Below are 23479 nucleotides of genomic sequence, written 5' to 3'. Positions count from 1 at the left end.
CCATTCTGTAGTGAAATTATTGAGTGCAATCAGGAGGATTTTTTTTATGACACTGTAAACATACAGTAAAGTTGATCAAATCTGGTAATTTGAGGGACCTTTACTTTGAAATGCCACATCAGATCTTCTTGATCTTGACTGAGTGCCATCTGTAGGTGGTGTTCTACCATTCTGTAGTGAAATTATTGAGTGCAATCAGGAGGATTTTTTTTAATGACCCTGTAAACATACAGTAAAGTTGATCAAATCTGGTTATTTGAGGGACCTTTACTTTGAAATGCCACATCAGATCTTCTTGATCTTGACTGAGTGCCATCTGTAGGTGGTGTTCTACCATTCTGTAGTGAAATTATTGAGTGCAATCAGGAGGATTTTTTTTATGACACTGTAAACATACAGTAAAGTTGATCAAATATGGTAATTTGAGGGACCTTTATTTTGAAATGCCACATCAGATCTTCTTGATCTTGACTGAGTGCCATCTGTAGGTGGTGTTCTACCATTCTGTAGTGAAATTATTGAGTGCAATCAGGAGGATTTTTTTTATGACACTGTAAACATACAGTAAAGTTGATCAAATCTGGTAATTTGAGGGACCTTTACTTTGAAATGCCACATCAGATCTTCTTGATCTTGACTGAGTGCCATCTGTAGGTGGTGTTCTACCATTCTGTAGTGAAATTATTGAGTGCAATCAGGAGGATTTTTTTTTATGACACTGTAAACATACAGTAAAGTTGATCACATCTGGTCAATTGAGGGACCTTTACTTTGAAATGCCACATCAGATCTTCTTGATCTTGACTGAGTGCCATCTGTAGGTGGTGTTCTACCATTCTGTAGTGAAATTATTGAGTGCAATCAGGAGGATTTTTTTTTATGACCCTGTAAACATACAGTAAAGTTGATCAAATCTGGTCAATTGAGGGACCTTTACTTTGAAATGCCACATCAGATCTTCTTGATATTACATGAGTGACATCTGTAGGTGGTGTTCTAGCATTCTGTAGTGAAATTATTGAGTGCAATCAGGAGAATTTTTTTTTATGACCCTGTAAACATAGAAAAAAATGATCAAATATGGTTATTTGAGGGACCTTTACTTTGAAATGCCACATCAGATCTTCTTGATATTACATGAGTGACATCTGTAGGTGGTGTTCTAGCATTCTGTAGTGAAATTATTGAGTGCAATCAGGAGGATTTTTTTTATGACCCTGTAAACATAGAATAAAGTTGATCAAATATGGTTATTTGATGGACCTTTACTTTGAAATGCCACATCAGATCTTCTTGATATTACATGAGTGCCATCTGTAGGTGGTGTTCTACCATTCTGTAGTGAAATTATTCAGTGCAATCAGAAGGATTCCTTTTAATAACACTGTAAATATAAAATGGTGTAAAAGTAACAAATGTAATAATTTAAATTTACTTTCAAGGTTTTCATTTTCATAGACATTAAATACAGATTGATTCATGATTTATTAGTTCTGAAATAAACGATTTACTTGTTTATTTATTGTTTTTTTTTACTCATTCTGTACACCATTTAGATTTAAATGTGGAATCACAGGCAGCATCACCCATTACCGTAATCTATGGTATACGCGCAACTTCGCAATTTTTTCGGGGGCTGGCTTGACCAAGATTTTTTAAGTGAGGGCTGGCTTGACCGCAGTCAAAAACTGGCATTACCAAGACAGGGGACACGAGTACAGACACAGGATCAAAAAGGCAGGAACAATCAACGGTCAGGTATAGTGATCAACACAGACACAATCAAACAAAGAATCAAAAATACTCGACAAGGGACAAGGGAGACACAGGGGCTTTTATACACAGGACTAAACTAGGGACAGGTGATGACAATGACACAGGGGCGTGGTAACAAACGAGGGATTCATAAAACTAACGAGCAGGGCGGGACAAACAGGCAGGGAACACGGACATGAGGGAACCCAGAGTGACAGCTACGAGAGGGGGCGTTGCCCTACGTGACACCTGTCCCCCTCGTTAGTGTGTTCAGGTGTTTCATGTTTAGTATGGTCTTTACATACGCTTTGTTTGGTTGTTAAGATCATTGTCTTAGTTTCTGCCTGTCGTGGTTCTTTGTGTTTACAGTGTGCACTTGTGTGTTTGAATATGTTTTTTTACGGTGTGTACTTGTGTGTTTGAATATGTCTCTTCATGTTAGTTATGTTTCTATGTCGGACTTCCTATCGGATTTGACCAATGCCTGATTGTGCAACCCTGACTTTGGAGTGCCCTTTAATAAATTGTTTAATTTTAATAAAATTGTTTAGTAAAAAGTTTAATAAAACTCTTCTCAGCGTTTGTGTCCACCTTTTCACTCATTGATGCCACGGGCATTACAGATATATTAAAATATGAACTATTTAATAGACTGATGTTGTGAACTTATTTCACAGAGCTTCCATTTTACAGAATGACACGTCTCAATGCCGACAGCATGTGAAAAATGTCACATGATACACATGAAATTTCTCACATTTTTTTAAAGTCACTCTTTATGTTATGATGCATTGGAAATCACTGCAAGCAACAGCATGACATTCCCAAGACGACAAACCACCCACAACAAATACACAGGCAACTATTGGCTATTTAGACTTGGTCTTTAGGGCAACACGGCTTGGTGGTTAGCACATTTTGGATTGAAGTCCCTATCTGTGTGGAGTTTCTATGTTATCCCTGTCTCTGCGTGGGTTTCCTCTGGGGTTTCCAATTTCCTCCCACAGTCCAAAAACATGGAGGTTAGGTAAATTGGCATTCCCTGACAAATTCTCCCTGAGTGTGTAGCTCTGTTCAATAAAAAGCAGTTGTCTGAGTGTGTGTGCATGAATGTGTGTGTGTTTGTATGTCCAGTGGTGGATGGTGCTCCATCACTAGGGTCTGTCCTCTCTCCCCTTCCTGCACCCCATTCAGTCCCCCAGGGGGCTGTGGATCCCGGTAGAGAGTACGCTGTGTGTGATTGGCTGCCGTGGTTGTGTAAGACTTGTACCTGTGTTAAAATTGTAAAGCGGCCTTGGGTAACTTGAAAGGTACTATATAAATTGAACATTCATTCATTCATTCATTCTATAGACTTGGTCATTAAACTTGCCTTCAAGTGGCAAGGCAAGTCTAAAGACCTTGGATCATTAAGTTGTACAAAGCACTGCTGTGAATTTCAAAGTTGAATTGTTCCCTTCCATGTCTCCTCTACTGAAACCCACCAGTGCAGTTCCATCAGACATGGGCACGACACATGGACACAATACTGTAGCCTCTGAATCAGCAAGTAGGCAAATGGGTCATTAGCCTAAAGTGACAGCAAGGGGTTTTCGTGTCATGGAGAACATAGTCACTATTTGCTTTGCTAAAATTGAGGCTCTCACGAGCTTTTGTTTATATCACATCTGCGAGTACACGCACACAGCAGGGCGGCTTCCTAACCTCCCGCATCCTCTGAATTCCCATTGATGTTTAGATACTATGAATAGCCTCTTCTCCTCTGCAGGAGGCTTCAAACAGCTGGTGTTGTGAACGCTTGTTGCAAGTTCTTCGCCCGGAGCCAAGCTGTTTCTGAGCCTGTTTTGCGCCATGCCGGTTTGGTCCAGTAGAACCGGCCCACTGTCACACATCACCTCCGGGTTCAGTCCTGTTCAAAGTCCCCAAGCTCCAGAGGCAGGAGGGAGAACCGGAGAGAAGATGCTAGCACTGCGAGTCAAAGGACGTCTGCTGCAGGTGCTGATTCACGTCAGGAGATGATTCTCAGGATCATCCACCCATACTTTTCCAGGTGTGGCCACCTTACTAGATGGTATGAGAGCACTAGGCTGGGAGTGTCAGGCACTATTGCAAGGTAAGTACTCTGTGCAATTATCAGAGAGTGTACACTCCCTCAGGCACCTGATCAGACAAACCACTTGATTTGATCCACTTTGTAGGTGGACAGCAAAGATTCTGCAGCCTGTTGTCTGACACACACATTCCCATGTTAGTCATCTTATAGGCCTTTATCAGACAGTCAAATTACGAACATAGGATCACACTTGGTTGGGTGGCATTTGTGAGTGGCAACCCTCTCTTGACACTCACATATGTAAAACACTCAAAGCCACTGGTATTAATGTTATAACCCAAATATCTGTTCAGCAGTGGTCCTGTGGGCAGAAACTGACCAATGGTAAACTAGACACAGCAAGGCAGATGGTCTGCCATCTGCAACTGAATGCTTATAAAATGCACCAATGAGACAGGCGTACCCAGCAGAGGGGCTGTCACATGGAGGTGGACAGTGGGTGTTTTAATGAAGTGGGTGGTAAGTGTATTCACTTGAGTGTTTTCTAGAATGATGAATCCTTGATTGCATAAACCTCACAACTGGCAATACCAGTGTGCATCAGGCCCAGAGTGCATGTAAACTTGTACCAGCACCCGCAATCATGCTATAATAATGTCCATGTCAGTTCTGTCTTGAGTCCCACACCTAAATAATATCCAATCAGCAGTCCTCCTGCAAGCATATATTGACCAATCCTGACCATGGTTGGTCAATCAGTAATTGTACTGTGATTGTACATTCAAAGCAGGAATTTGTATCAAAATGGATAGTGGTTGTGTTTTTTAAGTTAAAATAATTCAAAAATATTTACGACATTTTATGCTAAATTATGTCACTGGCAGTTTCATATATTAATTGCATATTTTATTGTTTCAGCACTGATAACCAGATTTAAGGATATATTTATATCCTTATATTTATTTTGTAGTCTTATTTTATTATATATGCTTTCTTGTTTTTTTCTTGGTGTTGTTTAGTAACAGAGTGCTCTCAGCTTCAAAGACTCTTTCAGGACAGCAGGCTAGCATACAGCAGTAATCTTCCCAGTCTAGACAGTACCCTGAGGAGTGTGTGTGTATTTGTATGTGTTGGTGGGTGCGGGTGGGGGGGGTTGATACCCTGTGGTCATAGAAAGCAGGCAAAAGATGTAGCCCAGCAACCGGTGACCATGGTTACTATTGGCTGGCCTGCTGACCAGGTTGCAGCATGTTGCCAGTTCTGCCCTACCTCAGATATGAGTTTAAGCTCCGCCTCCTATTCAGTCATGTTCCTTGAGAAAGTCTGAGCTCTAACGTGACTCGGCTGGAGTTGTGAGATCATCTGCACCCTGTGGCAGGTGGAGTTACATAATAACATCAGAGTCATTCATGATTTTCAACACCGTGAGAGAAACAGTAAAGATAAATGCCTACAGCATTCGAACCTGGAGAGAATAGGTGTGTTTGTGCTAAATCTTCTTTATTTGTTAAGACAGATTACTATTACACAGTATTAAGTAATATTCAACACAGATGAGATTAGGTATAGAAGAGCATTTGTAATTTGGCCTGCATCCTGGTACCCTGGAGCACAATCACCTGAGACAATGAGTCTCTGTATTCATGAAGAGGATGTTCACTAGTGAGACTATCATCTGGGGAGAGCCTTTCACTTCTCTGGCAAGAAGGCACGGACTGGTGCACCCAGAATACCCAACAGCAGAAAAGGGATTAACTACAGATAATTGGATAGCTCATAATCATAATCATAACCACCAAGATTAACATATGATCAAAGCTGGCTGTAACTAACCTAGTTCTATTTTATAACACGTGTCTTACAGGACACAGCAAACACCTAGAGGCTATAAGAGTCGACATGTTCACACCGGCATGTGCGTGTTATGTCACCCGCAAGAGATTTAAAGCCCTGACACAAAAATAGACCTGGCCCCTCGTACCTGACTACCCTTACAGTCTCAATGCACTGTATGTGGGTGTATGAGAATTTGTCAAGGATTCTGTCTTAATGGAATCTTTAAGCACTGGCCAGTTATACTGGCATATAATGATTTCTTCCATGGACACTACAAAACACTATCCTAAGATCATGTCATAAATGTTATAAACAGAAATCCAAATATCAATTTTCAAAAGAGTAATGTTTTAAAGTCAGTAAGGGTTCCCAACTGCACCAAAACTCCAGTACACTCTGGTAGAATGACAGTCACTTTAATACTCTCTCAGAGAAAAGTGGCCTGGCTGAGTTTGCTCTCGTCACATCCCTGTGAGCTGACCTCAAAATACAATTTCCAAGTTGACGGGATAAATCCCATTTGCCAGTGCAGTGGGCTTAAGGCAATCCTGTTACCTGGAAATGAAGGATTTTCAGTGCAATATAATAGCACCAGTAGCCAAGAGCTCTGGTAGCCTCAGACATCCCTTTAAGAGTATTCAAACTCTTCTGTGAGTTATGTCAGTTTTGTTATCTAAATGTTTGAAGCATTACGTACATTTTCCTTGGTCATAGCATGTGCCAGTCTGGATAACTATACAGAAATAGTTTTCGCTGACATCTTTTATTTTAGGAGTGTGTCGTTAATCATTTGTTGAAGCTATTTCAACACTAAAAGCACCGTGAACAGAGTATGTAAATAAAATCCCTGTCCTCTCATATGTGAATGATAACTGGCGCGTGAACAGTGAAGCGTTGCTGACCACCGCTCCACCTTCTGCTCCACCTTCTGCTCCACCTTCTGCTCCACCCTCTGCTCCACCTTCCGCTCCACCTTCCGCTCCACCCTCCGCTCCACCCTCCGCTCCACCTTCTGCTCCACCCTCTGCTCCACCTTCTGCTCCACCTTCTGCTCCACCTTCTGCTCCAGCCTCTGCTCCACCTTCTGCTCCACCTTCTGCTCCACCCTCTGCTCCACCTTCCGCTCCACCTTCCGCTCCACCTTCCGCTCCACCCTCTGCTCCACCTTCTGCTCCACCCTCTGCTCCACCTTCTGCTCCACCCTCTGCTCCACCCTCTGCTCCACCTTCTGCTCCACCCTCTGCTCCACCTTCTGCTCCACCTTCTGCTCCACCCTCTGCTCCACCCTCTGCTCCACCTTCTGCTCCACCTTCTGCTCCACCTTCTGCTCCACCCTCTGCTCCACCTTCTGCTCCACCTTCATCACTGTTGCTGTCTGTCTCTGTGATGGCCCACATCCAGCACTCCAACTGGGAGATCGGCCCTTTCCTCTTAGGCACCTGCTGACATCACTGCTCATTCTCTACCCATCAGGCTTTGCTCCACACAGCTCCACCCAGCCAGGAAGGGGCGGGGCCATCGGGCCCGTGGGGGCCCTCGGCAGGACCGCCGTGTCACTCTGGACGATGTTGCTGTAAACCAACATGATTTGCTGCTCATAATTCCGAAACATGCACTTTACTTCATGGTTGTTTAACGTTCATGGAAAATGTCGCCGTCTGAGTATTGTTCTTCATCAGCTGTTATCGGTCTTGGTTTGGTGGATTTGCGGGTGTGAAGCATCTCTGGATGAATACAATACAGCTGCGTTAGATCTTTTCTCTTAGGCATGTCTCTACATGTGGACAGTGTAAAGTTAGCACTCAGACACTTAATCCCTTTATATGCTCCTGGAAAAACCAGGGCACAAATCCTCTTCATTCGTGACATTTGGAGGCACAGCAGACTCTAACTGTGGAAGACACACTCAGCTTCGATTGCATAACAAACCTTTTGGTTCGCATAGTGAGTAACCACAGATAATGTAATCCTTTTAACACAGATGCAGGTTTGTCATTTAGTTCAGAGCAATAATAGTGTGTCTATTACAGACATGTGGAAAGAGGACATTTTAAAATAGCCAGGAGTTACTTTGTCAATGCCCCTGTTGACATCTTTGGCCTGTACTGATGAATCCAGTGGCCTTTCATGACATAATTGTGAGGTCAACCTAAGTCCATCTGTTTAAATGACTAGACAACAGTTGTTTCTGTGAAGCATCTGACTACAATGAGATAGGCACTATAACTCTGCATGTAGTTTAACTAATAATGATGTACTGATTAACCTACACATATTGACCTGGACTGGATTATAGCACTGTTCTTACATTACTGTTACTGACTGTTACTGTCTCACATGGCTATTATTATTAATTTAATTAAATCTCAGGCTAGTACATTACAGCAGCGCATTCATCTATTAATCACACATTGTGTTTGTGTGTGTGTGTGTGTGTGTGTGTGTGTGTGTGTGCGCGTGTGTGTGTGTGTGTGTGTGTGTGTGTGTGTGTGTGTGTGTGTGTGTGTGTGTGTGTGTGTGTGTGTGTGTGTGTGTGTGTGTGTGTGTGTGTCCTACATGGGTCAGTCCCTCTGAATGAGGCCTGTCTGGCTTGTCGTGCTATGTCATCGTACATTGTGCAACGCAGTAAGACTATTAGAGAAGGATGTGACCTCAAGAAATAGCTGAGACTTAGACAGTCAGATTACACGTGTGGCCTTTGGAAATGATTGGGGGGGGGGGGTGCTTGAAACAGCTCTGTTATCCTTACAGAAAGTGGGAGGAGTCTTTGGCAATCAGATGAATGTCTAGATGAAGGGATCGAACAGAAGGAGGAAGTGATGGATTAGACGGGTCATGAAGTTCTTTGGAACACCCAGACGGTCTGAGCCATCACCACCAAGGGGGCGATGGAGGAGACACTACAAACACACCTGTCCTCCCCCACACCACAACACCAACCCTAACACTAACACTAACACCAACCCTAACACCAACACCAACACCAACCCTAACACTAACACTAACACCAACCCTAACACTAACACCAACCCTAACACCAACACCAACCCTAACACTAACACTAACACCAACCCTAACACTAACACCAACCCTAACACCAACACCAACCCTAACACCAACACACTAACACCAACACCAACTCTAACCCTAACCCTAACACTAACCCTTACACTGCAAACACACCTGTCCTCCCCCACACCACAACACCAACCCTAACACTAACACCAACCCTAACACTAACACTAACACCAACCCTAACACTAACACCAACACCAACTCTAACCCTAACACTAACACTAACACCAACACCAACTCTAACCCTAACACTAACACTAACACCAACCCTAACACTAACACCAACTCCAACTCTAACCCTAACACTAACACTAACACCAACTCTAACCCTAACCCTAACACTAACCCTTACACTGCAAACACACCTGTCCTCCCCCACACCACAACACCAACCCTAATACTAACACCAACACCAACTCTAACCCTAACCCTAACACTAACCCTTACACTGCAAACACACCTGTCCTCCCCCACACCGCAACACCAACTCTAACACTAACACCAATCCTAACCCTAACACTAACACTAACACTGCAAAAGCACCTGTACTCCCTGACACCACCCCTCTTAGCCCTGCAGCTCCAAGCTTCACACAATGATCCCACTGTGTCCATACAGTGACACTGCCACTGGGCCCATGTGGGTTTAGCTGAGTGCTTCACATTAAAGTGCACAGAGACACATCAGTCAGAACTCCTCACGTCAGGGTCCTCAGGCATTAGTGTACTCCATGACTTTACTTCTCCAGGTCTTGATATTTCCCACAACTGAACATCATTTGGGCTCAAATATAGACTGGAGTGATATTCACGCTGAGTTGGGCACCTGCCTTGTGTGTGGGTCATTGGAGGTCATGGGAACTGGCTGAAGAGAGACAGTGAGGTAAAAAAACACCAAAGCAGTCGGGCGATGGTCAGATTACTGACAACAAGGCTCGCAGTGAGACTAGGAGTTGAACAGCTGCATGGGCCCAGCACTACAGGAAGCCAAGAGAGCAAAATAAAAGCCTATCAGCATAAATCTGAACTCCCTGTTTTTGTAGCTTGGTATTAGGCAATGCATGAACCCTATGCATCTGTGCACAGGGCCCGCATGTCCGAAGACAATAACCCTTACACGTGCAGTACCACTGCCTGTAATGGTGGTGTTGAACATTCCTGGTGTCTCTGGTGTACCACATCTCCTGAACGTACTAGTAAAAAGCTCATGAGGAGACCGATGTAGGTCGGAGCAAGAGAAACACTGCACAAGTCTCCTGTGCCTGAGTGCCCTGAGGGTCAAAGGTTATGTCTAGGTGTCCTGAACAAGCCTGTAGCTTGAATGAGGATTCAATAAGTGCAAATTATTATGCCAGTGACACACAAACCTACGGACCGATGTTAGCCAACACCAACATCACACCACAGATGTGACTTTCTAACCTTAATTTTTGTTTTGGTGTCGTGCACGTGGTCGTGCACGTGGTCGTGCACGTGGCCGTGTTGTTTATGAGGAGTACCTGGTACATAAAGAGAAGCCTGTAGTAGGCAGCTGTACACTAGCCCAGTGTATTTTGTGTACATACTGTACTTCAGCTTACATACCGCACCACCCTAAATTACCTCATTAGGAGCCTTGTTTAAAACATTACCCACGCAAATGAATGGCTACGGCATGTACGTAGGGCGGTGTACATATTACCAGCCGAACCTGATCTTAATTGAGCATACTTTATAGTTAGCTGCTCCACCTTTCAGTATCTCAGTATGGGGTCAGCGTGCCTACGTAGCTATCATCTGAAATAGCCTAGGTATTTGCTGGTGTGTGTGGGTGTGTGTGTGTGTGTGTGTGCATTGTGCCCTGCTGTCCCCTGCTCTGCCCTGGCTGGTACGTGCCTGCTCTGTGTTTTGCTGGTGGTGAGTGTGTTACTCTCACAAAGGCTTCATTCATCCCAGTGGTCCCAGCCCTGCTTATTTAACTGTACAGCGAGGTTATGTTTGCACAGGGTTTTCCTCTACCTGCATCAGCCCACAGTTCCCACTACCCACACCAGCCTGTTCTTCTATGTTGGCATCAACTGGTGCATCATTACGGATCCCACACCTTCCCAGGGGGCCGTGGGGAGGTTTATTGGGGGGACTCTGCAGTAGCAATGAAGCTGTGAAGCATCTCTGCCTGTCAGACAGGAAGAGCCAGAACACAGCTCAGACCCAAAGTCTGCACAATAATGCCACTCTCATGACCGATGCTGTCAGTTCGAGTTGTGAAGGTCTGTGTGCTCAGTGTGGGATGCTGGCCCCAGAAGTGTTTGCTGTCTTGATTTTTAGCAACGACAAATCAAGTTTCTGAATGTTTGTGTGTTTATATGATAAACAAAACAAACAACAATAAAATAAGTTAATCACACAAAGTGCTCCTGCCCAAACTGAATCCATCATGGCTGCATGCAGTATGTCAGTGCTAGTGTTTATCAGAAGAACTATTAAACTCTCCATCTCCCTCACTCCCTCTCACCATGTTCCTCTCTCTCTCTCTCTCTCTCTCTCTCTCTCTCTCTCCTCCCCCCCTCTCTCTCTGTCTGTGGGCTGTATTGTTATCAGATGATAAATTCTGAGTCACTCTCAACAAGCATTTGATGTGAAAGCTCTCAATATGACACCCACTACCGATCACAAAGAACAAAGCACTCTGTTCTCAAGTAAAACATCAACTTGTACATCACGTTAGAGTTTATTTTCACTATAACTTGTTCATACGAAGTGACAATCTAAACAGAAAGGTAAAAACAAATGTTTCACAAAATGCGTATAACAGCAGCTAAATATTGGTTAAAAAATGGTGCATACATCGTGTGGTGCATTCTTGTAAACTGATGCTTGGCTACCCCCTAGTGGTATAACTAAAAACAATTGCTAGCTTCAACTTTGAGAAGATATGTATGAACTGAGAAGTGTTAAACATGGGTATTTGGCTAACTTGGAAATTACAAACAATTTATCAGAAAGTAAAATAGTTTATTTATAATACTCAGTTGTATAAGGAAAGTACATGGACACGGTAAGTAACAATACAGTCTAGTGTGACTAAGTAAACCTTATTGAGAAATACATATACATAAACCTATTCAAATGGAGTTTGCAAAAAAAAAACAGCATTATATTAAAATTCTGTTAGAGTTGTGCAAAATACTGCATATAAAAACATCTAAGTTAATGAATCCTATTGGAATCCAGTCTACATATGGATTTCTGTAAAACTACTTTGTGACCAAGAGCTTTTACTTTTTTTACTTTTACCAAGAGCTTAAGAAGAAAAACATATGATCATGTGTTGTGTGTGACGTGCAGTACATTTTTTTACAAGTGCTGAAAAAAATATGTAAACATTAGGGTCTATTACAATCATTGCTTCTATGGATGTTGAATTAATATCTGTAAATATCTAATACCTTAGCAGCAGTGATGGGCAGGTTTCTTAGGTCAAAAGCTAGGCAGAAACAAGACTACAGCCTCTTGGCTATAGCGAACTCATTTCCTGTCCTTGTGTGCCTACAGAGCAAAAGCAGCTGTCAGGTGGAGGAGAGTGGACCTGCCCACCCTGCCAGGGGTTCTGGTGCCTGAGGTAGCTTCAGGTAGGAGGAGAGTGGACCTGCCTACCCTGTCAGGGGTTCGTGGAGGTATCCTCAAAAACCAAGAAGAAGCAGACCGAAAACCAGACAGCTTGTACAGAAGACCACAATATTATGAATGAGAATAGGAGGTAGACTTAGTGATCTTGAGTTGTAATTTTAAATCCCACCATCTATAAAGAGGCACAAGACATAGATTAAATCTAGATGCATCTCCCAGGAGATAATACGATGATGTACAAAAGACATCATTGTGGGAAAAAATATTTCTCAGCTTTTATTCACATTTGAACAAAAAAATGACATGTCCAAAATTATTCATACCCTTCTCAATAATTAATAGAAAAGCCTTTATTGGCTATTACAGCAATCAAACGCTTCCTGTAATTGCTGACCAGCTTTTTGCATGTCTCCACTGGTATTTTTGTCCATTCATCTTTAGTGATGAGCTCCAACTCTTTGAGGTTGGAGGGTCTCCTTGCCATCACCCTGATCTTTAGCTCCCTCCACAGATTCTCAATTGGATTCAAGTCAGGACTCTGGCTGGGCCACTGCAAAACATTAATGTTTTTGTCTGCTAACCATTTCTTCACCACTTTGGCTGTGTGTTTTGGGTCATTGTCATGCTGAAATCTCCACTGGTTCCCAAGGCCAAGTTTCTCTGCAGTCTGCCTGATGTTGTTGTTGAGAATCTTGATGTGTTGCTCTTTTTTCATGGTGCCATTTACTGCGATCAAGTTCCCTGGTCCATTGGCTGAAAAACACCCCCAAAACATTAGGTTCCCACCACCATGTTTGACAGTGGGGATGGTGTTCTTAGGGTTGAAGGCTTCTCCGTTTTTACACAAAATGGTGGACACATCATTGTGGCCAAACAATTAAATTTTTGTTTCATCTGACCATAAAACAGAACACCAGAAGTCTTCTTTGCCTAGATAAGCATTTGCAAAGGTCAAGCGGGCTTTTGTGTGCCTTTTCTGGAGAAGTGGTGCCCTCCTTGGTCTGCATCTGTAGAACCCAACAGTGTGCAGTGTCCATTGGACTGTCTGCCTTGAGATGTTGCCACCAGCAAAGCCCAGATTCACCAGGATGGCCTTGGTGGTGATCCTTGGATGTTTCTTCATCTCTCTCACTATTCTCCTGGCCAGCACAGGTGTCACTTTTGGCTTCCGACCACATCTTCTGAGATTTTCCACAGTGCGGAACTTCTTGTATTTTTTTTATAATACTTTGCACTGTAGCTACTGGAACTTGAAAACATTTTGATATGGCTTTATAGCCCTTTCCTGACTTGTGAGCGGCCACAATGCACAGCCGCAGGTCCTTAGTGAGCTCCTTTGTCTTAGCCATGACTGTCCACAAACCAACTGCAGAGAGCTGCTGTTTTTTCTCCAGTTGAGTTGATTAAAACAGCTGTTGCCAATTACTCAGGATAATTAGGATGCTTTAAAACAGCTTGGACTATTTGGAATGGTATAGAACTTTGGATTTTCCCCATATACTGTGACAGTTTTCAAAGGGTATGAATAATTTTAGACATGCCACTTTTTGTTCAAATGTGAATAAAAGCTGAGAAAATTTTTCCCCACAATGATGCCTCTTGTACATCATTGTATTATCTCCTGTGTCATTTCCAGTCAAAAATATAATTTCTGGTTAAATAAAAGTAAATTTAAGTCAAAATTTGCCAGGGGTATGAATACTTTCAGGCATGACTATATATATATATTAAACAACCTCTAAACACTGCCATGACTGCAAAACTCGTGTTGCAACACACCCACTAGGAAGGTAAGTACAGAATACAGTATATAGGCTACTTACTTTTACCTAAACAGAAGCCCCCTGGATAATAAATTATTTTTAAAGGTCCCATAACATTTCCTGCTTTTCTCCCTGTTCAGGCCAGTCTGTTCGTAGTGTTGTCGATTAAACTATGTGCTATCACATTCTCAGTCACACAACAAAATGAAAATGAAAATTTGGACAATGACGATGTTTGGTTTTGTTTTTCACAAATACATTTGCTGTTTAAACAACTGTACCTTTGGTTTCAAAACGAATAATAGGAATATGTGAAGCTGTAAGATGTTACTAGTCTACTAGACTGCGCTTGCTCTTTCCACACTCGTGTCTCTTCCCCCCCCCCGAAAACACCTGTTTGTTTTTAAGGAAGGAAACAAAACGACAGCAACGATAGCAGCAAGACACGCTTAAAAGATTCAATTGTTCATTTCCCCTCCAGTGAGAGGCGCAATGACTATTTAGTTCCAATAGTAATTTCTCGTAGAAGAAGAAGAGTGGCTATAGCGCATGCGCATGGTTGGTGGGCTCACATTCATCTGTCCACGTGCAGAAGGTCCTCAGACCACACGAGGAAACAGCCACGTCCCTGAAGGTAATCGGGGTTTTTTAATCAGTATTAGAATTTGTTAACGTGTAGGACTGCAAATGCTCCGTAGTTATGATAGGATTGTGGTAAAACCATACTAACTTTCCGTAAATACAGCTAATGTATTTCTTGTGCGAGTTGGCGTGCTGGTACCTCGTTATCTGGGAGGCCAGCCAGTTATTTAGTCGACTGCTGTAAAAATACAATTATAACCAGACGGGTGGATGTGTTTTAAAGTACGTCGTATACGTCGGCGTTACTTTTAACATGTTATATTAAGATATTCACATGATTTCTTAGCGTTACACCGTCTGAAACGTGTGGGTGAAGCACGTGTTTGGAGGTGAGGGGAGATGGCGAGGACAAACGCCTCCATGATGCAGCCTCAAGCCTGATATGAGAAACTGTGTTGGAGGAATGAGACTGGTTCATTTAAACTGTTGAAACTCGAGTTGTTTTAAGGACTTGCCTTGATTTATCAGTAAGCTTGTAAAAAACACTAACTGGTGATCTGAAGTTAAAATTCTTGTAAACTTTGGTGTAATAACTTGAATAATCTTGTAGTAATCTTTTCACTTTCCCGTAGATTGATTGACTGCCAGTATTTCGTGACCCAACAGATATGACCGAAGATCCTGAAACTCTGTAATATATATGAAGTGAGTGTCTGTATTAAAAATAATAACCCACACAGCTGTTGGAGACTGTACGCAGATCATACAGCGAGGCTGGGCCCAGTCTGTGGCCCGGTACTTTCCTGAGTGTCTGCAAGAAAAACCTGAGGTGGTTTGAAGCCTTTGCTGTCTTTTTTATAGCGAGGCTATAGAAACCTCAGACAAACTATTCATATGCAAGTTAGCCTAACTTGGGAAAATGCATGGTTTCCTTTATTTATTTATTTATCTTTAAATGTCTTTCAGATTCTGGCACCCCAGGGATTGACTTCATGACTGGGTAAGTGGGGATGGGATTGCCAGACTGTTAGGGTTCTTTAATGGTGAAGCTATTAAAAATGGAGCCATGTGTAAATACTTGCAAGTAATATATATTTTTATTTTATTGTGTGAATGATCAGTTGGACAGCTGCACCTAATAAAGTTGTTGAGTATACATGTATTTGTCCCAATTAATGTATAGATAATGTTTAAACTTTTTTTTTTTTTTGCAACACCTAGATCAGACACCTGTGTAGAGTGGTCTATCTTAATAATCATGCCATTCGTGCAGGGTTCTGTTTATTTAAAAATGTCTAATCAAGCACATGTTAAGGAATAATCATTAAACAGTCACTGGAAGGTTATAAAAGCCTTATACAGTCGTTTACTCTGACATTGATTCACTTCTGATCTGAGAACTGTTCTGTTTTCTCTTGAGTACTGCATTTGTAAAGTTTTGAAGCACTAAAATAAAAATGTACAATTCAACCTCTTGACTCTGTGCATATGGTTTTTTTTTCTTATACAATTGTAATTGTACACACTTCACTGCAAATATTCCCAAAATGTCTTTTTCTCAGAGTAAATGCTGTTTTGTTACTATAGTTACATGGATCAGATTTAAGCGAAAATCCAATTGGATTTGTAGTATTTCCATTGTTCTACTTCTAGTACATTTAGAATATTTGTATTGACTTTCATTGAGCCTTTGATATCTGGATTGCTTTGCAAGTTGTACCTTTTCATTTTGAACTAGGATCATATTTGAAAATGGAGGTAATCAGTTTGCTGTTCCCACCTGGGGGTTGGACCAAAAATGTGGTACTGCCTTGTGAGCCTCAAGAAGTGGTTTGAGAAGGATGGTGTTACATGTGTGGTTTCAGACAAGACATCCTTACAATTACTAATGAAATTCAGCCCTCTATCAAACCACCTACTGGTAGCCCTCCAACTGGGGCACACTCCTCATGTAACATCAAGAATGCTACCGATAAACAAGTTATTTTGCTGAGTTCCTACGTTATCCTGGAGGAAAACGAGCTGTCTGGTATCATACATGGTCATCCACCCTTGATGTCCCACATAAGTCAGGGTTGGTTTGGCTGAGGTGGAGAGATGTAGACCACCTCAAAGGTCCAATGTAGACCTTTAGTTATTATATGGCAGCATTGAAACAAGAACTGAATCAGTTCATAGAGAAATGTGGATATGCTAAAGGATCATGAAGCCACAACATGGTTATTTTCAGTTTGGATTTAACAAGAGTAGCATGGAAAGGTGTGTGTAATTGTTTTAGTTTGCGCTTAACATTAATAGCCACTGTCCGTAGATATTGGATGTCCTTTACGAGCAGGACTTTGACAGCAGCTGTTTTAACGCACCACCCGGTCCACATTCGTGTTCTCCTGCACTCTCCATATTACTTTCAAGAATATCTGCGACATGCGCGCCTGTCCGCTGTTCTCGTACTTTGGCAGAAAATCATCCGTAGGAAACGGAAGAGACCCACATGCTTTACTTACAACACCGAGCAACTGAATCAACGAACTTAGGGAGTTATTTCACCAACGCGCAGCGACCTTTCGTGACGGAAGGATTCGCCCAGTTTTACTTTCACTTCGCTAAGCAAACGTTAATATAATACGTGCGTATGGCAGACGCTTTGGTCCAGAACTGTTAAAACCCACGCAAAAATACAGTAGCTACAATTCGGTCGGTACTGTTTGACGCAGACGTTTCGTTAATTTCTCCAACCGGGTAAGGTCCGTCCGTAGGAGCGAGTGATCTCGACCCGCTCAGCTCCTCTCACGACGCCGGTCTGATGGTAGCTACATGTCTACTTGAACTTCTGAAGAGTCCTTATCTTGGGTTTACAGGTTAGCTTAAATCAGTATACGCATTTGCCTAATGGCGGTACTGTTCGGTAACTTCAGTACAGAAAGGGGTTTTCAGAATTGGACTATAGCTTACAGCAGGAGACGGTGTGATGTTTATGCGCTCGGCTCTTAGACAGTAGCCATGTAGTTGGTGTAAAGTAGTGCTCTTCTCCTTTCTGTGGTTCTGGTCCACGCTGAAGGCCGCAGTAAGGGCCCCGTTGATACTCTACAGCCCTGAACTCCTCACATACACACGCATTTGTGCCTCAAGTGTTCCAGTTGAGAGTGGATTGTTTCTCTTGACGACTGAGCAATTACATACCACATATCACTGGTCAGCTAACAAACAAAACCTGTTTGTTACATATTTCTTGTATTCTGCAGCCAAACAATTGTTTTCGGAATTTCTCTGTCACCCATAGTTTTTTTGTTTCACTACACTCACAAGTCAATATATATAATATATAAAAGCAGTACCAAGGAAACGATCCCCTCTATTTTGGCAGACTAATTGTCTTGTCATGTAAAATTCACATTTTATAGAAAAATTCTAAAAACAGATTCACCATAAAGTGCACTATAAAATGAATCTATTTTAATTCAGGATGAAAAAATGCTTAAATATTGTAGCCAGTGTAATTTTACATGTAAAACTAATATGAGGTTCAATTTGGCTAGACAGGTTGGCATAGCTAGTATTTATTTCAGGATAGCTAAAATTAAGCCAATTAAGCTGTATTAGTTTTCAGTCTGATTAGGCAACTTTTTATGAATACGTACAACAAAAATATATGAAATATGAGTTGCCCTCAAACACATAAGTGAACCCAGTTGAAGATCTTGAGGAGGCACTCAGTGAATTATCTCTGTCATCTTCCTGCATAGTGCTAAACTCCTATAGGCCTACACCGCATTCAGTTTGAAATTACTTTCCCAAACATTTTCACTCTTTCTGGTTTGAAATAAAGTGGCAGAATTGTGCTGTCCTCTAAGCACAAAACTACTATTGTGATTGGAATGCATCTCATGTCATCTTTGGATTAACATTTTTTAAAAGACATAAGTGATTGCTGTTAACATTTCATATAGTAACCTAGACCGTCATATAATCCCCCAATGTAGGTCTTGCTATAGCAGCTCTTCCACTTCTGCAGTCTGTTGTTCTTAATGCCAACTTTATTCCTTTCAGTAGTGATGCTATCATGGAGCTAATGGTCATCGAGGTTCATGGAGTTCCAGATATTCTCCCTCATGGCCAAATGACCGATAAGTTAAAGATACATTTCCAAAAGCGTAGTAACCATGGCGACGATGTTTTACTAGTGCTTTATCCAACCTCCATTCAAAGGAAAGCTTACGTCATCTTTGAATCAGCTGAAGGTATGTACGTTTAAGCCGCACACACACATTTTAGCTTTTAATTCAGTTACAATTAATTCTGAGAATGAATAATATCTAAAATTGATGATTTAACAATGGTACTTTGTTAGTTTTAGGAGTCTTGAAGCACCCACATGTTTTGGAGCTGGATGACGGATGTTACCCTCTTCATGTGAAGAAAGCTCATGTGTCTGAGGTAAAGTTAACCAGCGTTACACCCCCACTTCAATGAAATGAAATGTGCCATTTTGTCAATTGTGATTTTTTACACCCCAATTGAAATTTGTCCTCCGCTTTTAACCCATCTGTGCAGTTAGAACACACACACACACACACACACACACACACACTAGTGATTACTAGGGGGCTGTGGATTACACGTGCCCAGAGCGGTGGGCAGCCCTAGCCCGGCGCCCGGGGAGCAGTTGGGGTTAGGTGCCTTGCTCAAGGGCACCTCAGTCAATCTCATGTGTCTGAGGTAGTTAACCAGCGTTACACCCCCCACTTCAATCTCATGTGTCTGAGGTAAAGTTAACCAGCGTTACACCCCCACTTCAATCTCATGTGTCTGAGGTAAAGTTAACCAGCGTTACACCCCCACTTCAGTCTCATGTGTCTGAGGTAAAGTTAACCAGCACCCGTCAGGGGTGGAGCAGCAAGTTAATCAGGTGGTAGGACAAAGTTGTAAATCAAAGAAGAAAGTGCTCAATTTCATTTAGCACATGCAAGCAGCAGGCACGACGACGAAATTTTTTCAAACCAACGTGTGTTGTGCCGAATTCCGAGTCCCCTTGTTTGCACACACATAAAGACGCTACACTGTAGCGGCTACAGATTATATTCAGGAGTTACAGTGATTATAACTTTCGTTCATTGAGCACTCTAGTTTTGTCCTAACTTGATATTTAGACATAATACTGCTGTAATACTGCAAAGTTGTGGTCAGAGGTGAATTTCGGTATAGCCAGTGTGTATTTTATTTAAAATAATTAACACCCTTGAGCCAGTGTGGCTTTGGACATAGATAATGCCGTGCCGTTTGCTGTGTTAGATAATTAAAGTCTAGCTCTTATTTATGCATAGAAACATAAATCGACAATATAATCTGTAGCCTCTTTATGTGCGGATAAACGAGGGGAGTCGGAATTCGACACAACACTGGCTGAAAGTTAAAACTGTCGCACATGAAATGCTACAGGCACCGTTCAGAAACTGATCAGTTCAGTTATGTTCAGTTAAATGTGTTCAGTTCAGTAGATGTATGCGGCTTTTGGCCCGGTGCGGACGCTGAACTTGCGACATATTTGCAGGAGGAAGCCCTCGATTCGCATTTGGATCCACTTGCCTGGTGGCGAAAAAAATCAAAATCGATTCCCTCTTCTGTCAAACATTGCCAGAAAATATATGACCGTTTGTGTAACGAGCACTCCATCGGGGCGTGTGTTCAGCACGGCAGGCAACACTGCCACCTTGTTTAGATCCTTTAAACCGGACAAAGTGAACATGTTGGTTTGTCTTGCAAGAAACATGAAGATGGAAAAATAAGATATTTTTAATCCACGTTTAATCCATATATATATATATGGGGGGGGTTATATATATATATATATATATATATATATATATATATATATATATATATATATATATATATATATATATATATATATATATATATATATATTTTTGGGGGGGGGGGGGATACCGCGTCACCGCGGTGGGAGAAAAAATCCATACCGTCACAGGCCTAGTTACACCCCCACTTCAGTCTCATGTGTCTGAGGTAAAGTTAACCAGCTTTATACCCCCACTTCAGTCTCTGTTATTCAATAGATGTTAGCAAAACAAGCCATGGAGTTTTTTCTTTTATATGTATCTGTGTGTATGTGGTTTCAGATTGACATGAAGGCAGAAACCACACTGAATGTGAACAAGTTCCAAAGACCAGCAGATGCCCTGCAGCTCGTTGACTCATATGGCTTTAAGGTTACAAAACTGAGCCATGATCACTTCCTCTTAACCGGCTCTTTCCTCAGCCTGAAGCTCCTACACAGTCGACTCATCCAACTTCTCGTCCAGGACATCCAACCTCACAGCAGGTCATCCTCAGCTCTTCCCAGTCACGACACTTCAGGTCATGTCTCTCAAACTGCACTTAATAGTTTGGAATATAATACTCTACCCAGGTCCACATCAAAGTATGGTGATGTCATTGAAAATTCGATTGATGTCGGTTCCAATTTTCGGAGCTCCATGTCTTCTCCATCCAACCTTCCCATCCCAAAGCCCACATCATTGTTATCTGGACATTCAGGCTCACATGCATCTCCCAGGAGATCTTCCAGCTCCTTTGATGATTCAATGGCCAATTCCACCTACAGCAGTAGTCAGTATTCATCCTGCGGCCCGTACAAGGTCAGCTTTCCAGTGGACACAGACATCCTAAACTATGCACTCACCCACAGACAGAGCAGTCTCAATGACATAGAGAAGACCTGTCATACTGAGATGCGTTTAAAAGATGAGGTAGGTTTTACAACAGTTACGTTTTGGGGAAAGAACTGTAAGAAAGCAGAAACTAGACTAATGGATGTAATTCAGCAACTGACCTCTTCTCTACGCACTCAAGAAATACAGCTTTCAAAATATGGTCCTGAGCAACAAGCACAGATCTGTGAGAGAATCCAGCAAAGTAAAGATCTCAACTGGGATGTTCAGGTCAGGCACGATGGAAACGTTGTAAAGGTGGTGGGATCCTCAGTCAAAAGCTTTGAGGTGATGCAGATGCTACTGGGGTGGGATAATCACCATCAAGAGCATGGGCACAGGGGCAGGAACATGGAGAGGAACTCAGCACTCAGGAGAAGCTCCTCTCTACCGAGACAATACAAACTGAGTGGGTTTAGGGTAACTGAACAAGGCCGTAGTGATGTGTCTGAACGTCAGTCCAATGTAACAAAAGAATACTCTCCTTCCCACTATGAAGATGAACCTCAGAGTTCTTCAGGAGGCAGCCGGCCCTCACCCAGAGATCAGGCCAGCAGGAACAGAAGCAAGTCAGAGATTAGGAGTAAAAATATGGCGACAAGGGGACAGCTGCAACAAAATGACAAGGTGCTGCCCTCTAGTGGAGAAACAAAGTTGGCAAAGGTGCCTAGTGTGATTAAACAACTTGGGGGAATTCCAAGCAGGAATGAAATAAGACAAAAACTACAAAAAAAATAAGATTTAAATATATATTGCAGTTACTATTTTCATTTTTGGGGCTAAATAATGTTATAACCAAAATGTGTGTTTGTTAAGGGATAGGCTATTTGCAAACTATTGCTGTTAAGTACAAAGGATCAGTAATAACATAATATAAGCATTTGCATTTTTAGAAGCAACTATTACTGTACATTGAGCAGTGTTTATGCTCTGTTTAACCAAATCTGTTTACAGTGCAATTTTTTTAACAATTCTGGTAATTGTTAATTTTTCTGAAATAAAAATGCAGAAACATCAGGCTAATATCAACTTTTTGCTATTAAATCAGAGATGTGTGTCATTTTTCGGTTTCTCTGTTTGTCCTCATAAGGTTTTAGTAGCGCTGCAGCCTTGTTTGCATGTAGTTTGTTCCTGTTATGCTAGTTACCATAGTAATCGTCATTATCAAAGCAGCAGAAGTCAATGGGGAAGAGATAAAACGTCCTCATTGAACTCTATAGGAAGTAACACAGTGTGTGTGGTTGGTTGAGCAAAGTTGTTCATTATTACTTTAAGAACTAGAATATAATAAATAATTAATTTGTAATATATTCATTCATAAACACAGAACTCCCTCAGTACTGTGTATATATGTATCAGAGCCTAAATAACATTTGGTGATGCGATCTATAAAGACACTAGTAATATTCAGGAACAGGTGGGAACAGTAATTACATCCTATAATTCAGCGACATGGAGAATCATTGCTAGTAACAATAACGAAGTAAGTTAGTGTGAAGGTTTTTCATTCTCTTTTTCTTTTGTACCCATTAATATGTTGATTTATATGTTGGTGGTGCTTGAAATCATTTTCTGGTTGTATGACCCAGTTTAGACCCAATATAAGCGGCCAGAGAGATGTCCTCCCGTTTGTCTCTAGAATAAATCTGTTATGATGTGGAGATCATCATTGCCTCGATAAATTCAAGCTTCCCAGGGCCTCTGACTGCAAAACAAGCTCAAATCCTCATTCATCCATCACAATGTTTGGCAGTTTTTGATCCAGATTTTAATTCAGTTACAATTAATTCTGAGAAAGGATAATATTTAAATTTGATGACTTAACAATGGTACTTATTTGGAGTCTTGAAGTACCCACATATTTTGTAGTTGGATGATGAATGTTACCCTATTCATGTGAAGAAAGCTCATCTGTCTGAGGTAAAGTTAACAAGCTTTACACACCCACTTCACTTTCAGTTATGTATTCAATAGATGTTAGCATAACAAGTCATGGTGTTTTTTTCTTTTATATGTATCTGTGTGTATGTGGTTTCAGGTTGACATGAAGGCAGAAACTATACTGAAAGTTCCAAAGGCCAA

General features: G+C 41.7%; 1 protein-coding gene and 1 long non-coding RNA gene across 10 annotated transcripts; both read left to right on the top strand.

Annotated features, from left to right (window-relative positions):
- Window positions 1-1677: 1677 nt before the first annotated feature.
- Window positions 1678-12512, top strand: LOC143516161 (uncharacterized). Its single transcript, XR_013131579.1, has 3 exons — window positions 1678-1758; window positions 3524-3868; window positions 12253-12512. It is a non-coding gene; the product is annotated as an uncharacterized LOC143516161 (long non-coding RNA).
- A 2106-nt stretch (window positions 12513-14618) lies between these two features.
- Window positions 14619-22414, top strand: rbm43 (RNA binding motif protein 43). Of its 9 annotated transcripts, none has more exons than XM_077008168.1 (6): window positions 14619-14724; window positions 15305-15377; window positions 15639-15672; window positions 18723-18910; window positions 19021-19106; window positions 20807-22414. In XM_077008168.1, exons 3-6 carry the CDS (start codon window positions 15665-15667, stop codon window positions 22133-22135), a joined length of 1611 nt encoding a protein of 536 aa, XP_076864283.1. In that variant the 5' UTR covers window positions 14619-14724; window positions 15305-15377; window positions 15639-15664; the 3' UTR covers window positions 22136-22414. The 9 variants fall into 9 exon arrangements, with proteins under 9 accessions (XP_076864283.1, XP_076864282.1, XP_076864281.1 ...); XM_077008167.1 differs by having other exon boundaries at window positions 18720-18910; XM_077008166.1 differs by lacking the exons at window positions 14619-14724; window positions 15305-15377; window positions 15639-15672 and adding an exon at window positions 16909-16931.
- The last annotated feature ends 1065 nt before the right edge of the window (window positions 22415-23479 follow it).

This window comes from Brachyhypopomus gauderio, chromosome 6, assembly GCF_052324685.1.
Source record: "Brachyhypopomus gauderio isolate BG-103 chromosome 6, BGAUD_0.2, whole genome shotgun sequence".
NCBI classification, from domain to species: domain Eukaryota; kingdom Metazoa; phylum Chordata; class Actinopteri; order Gymnotiformes; family Hypopomidae; genus Brachyhypopomus; species Brachyhypopomus gauderio.
The sequence above is the reverse complement of the archived record's forward strand: the minus strand, read 5'-3'. Positions and strand labels throughout refer to the sequence as shown.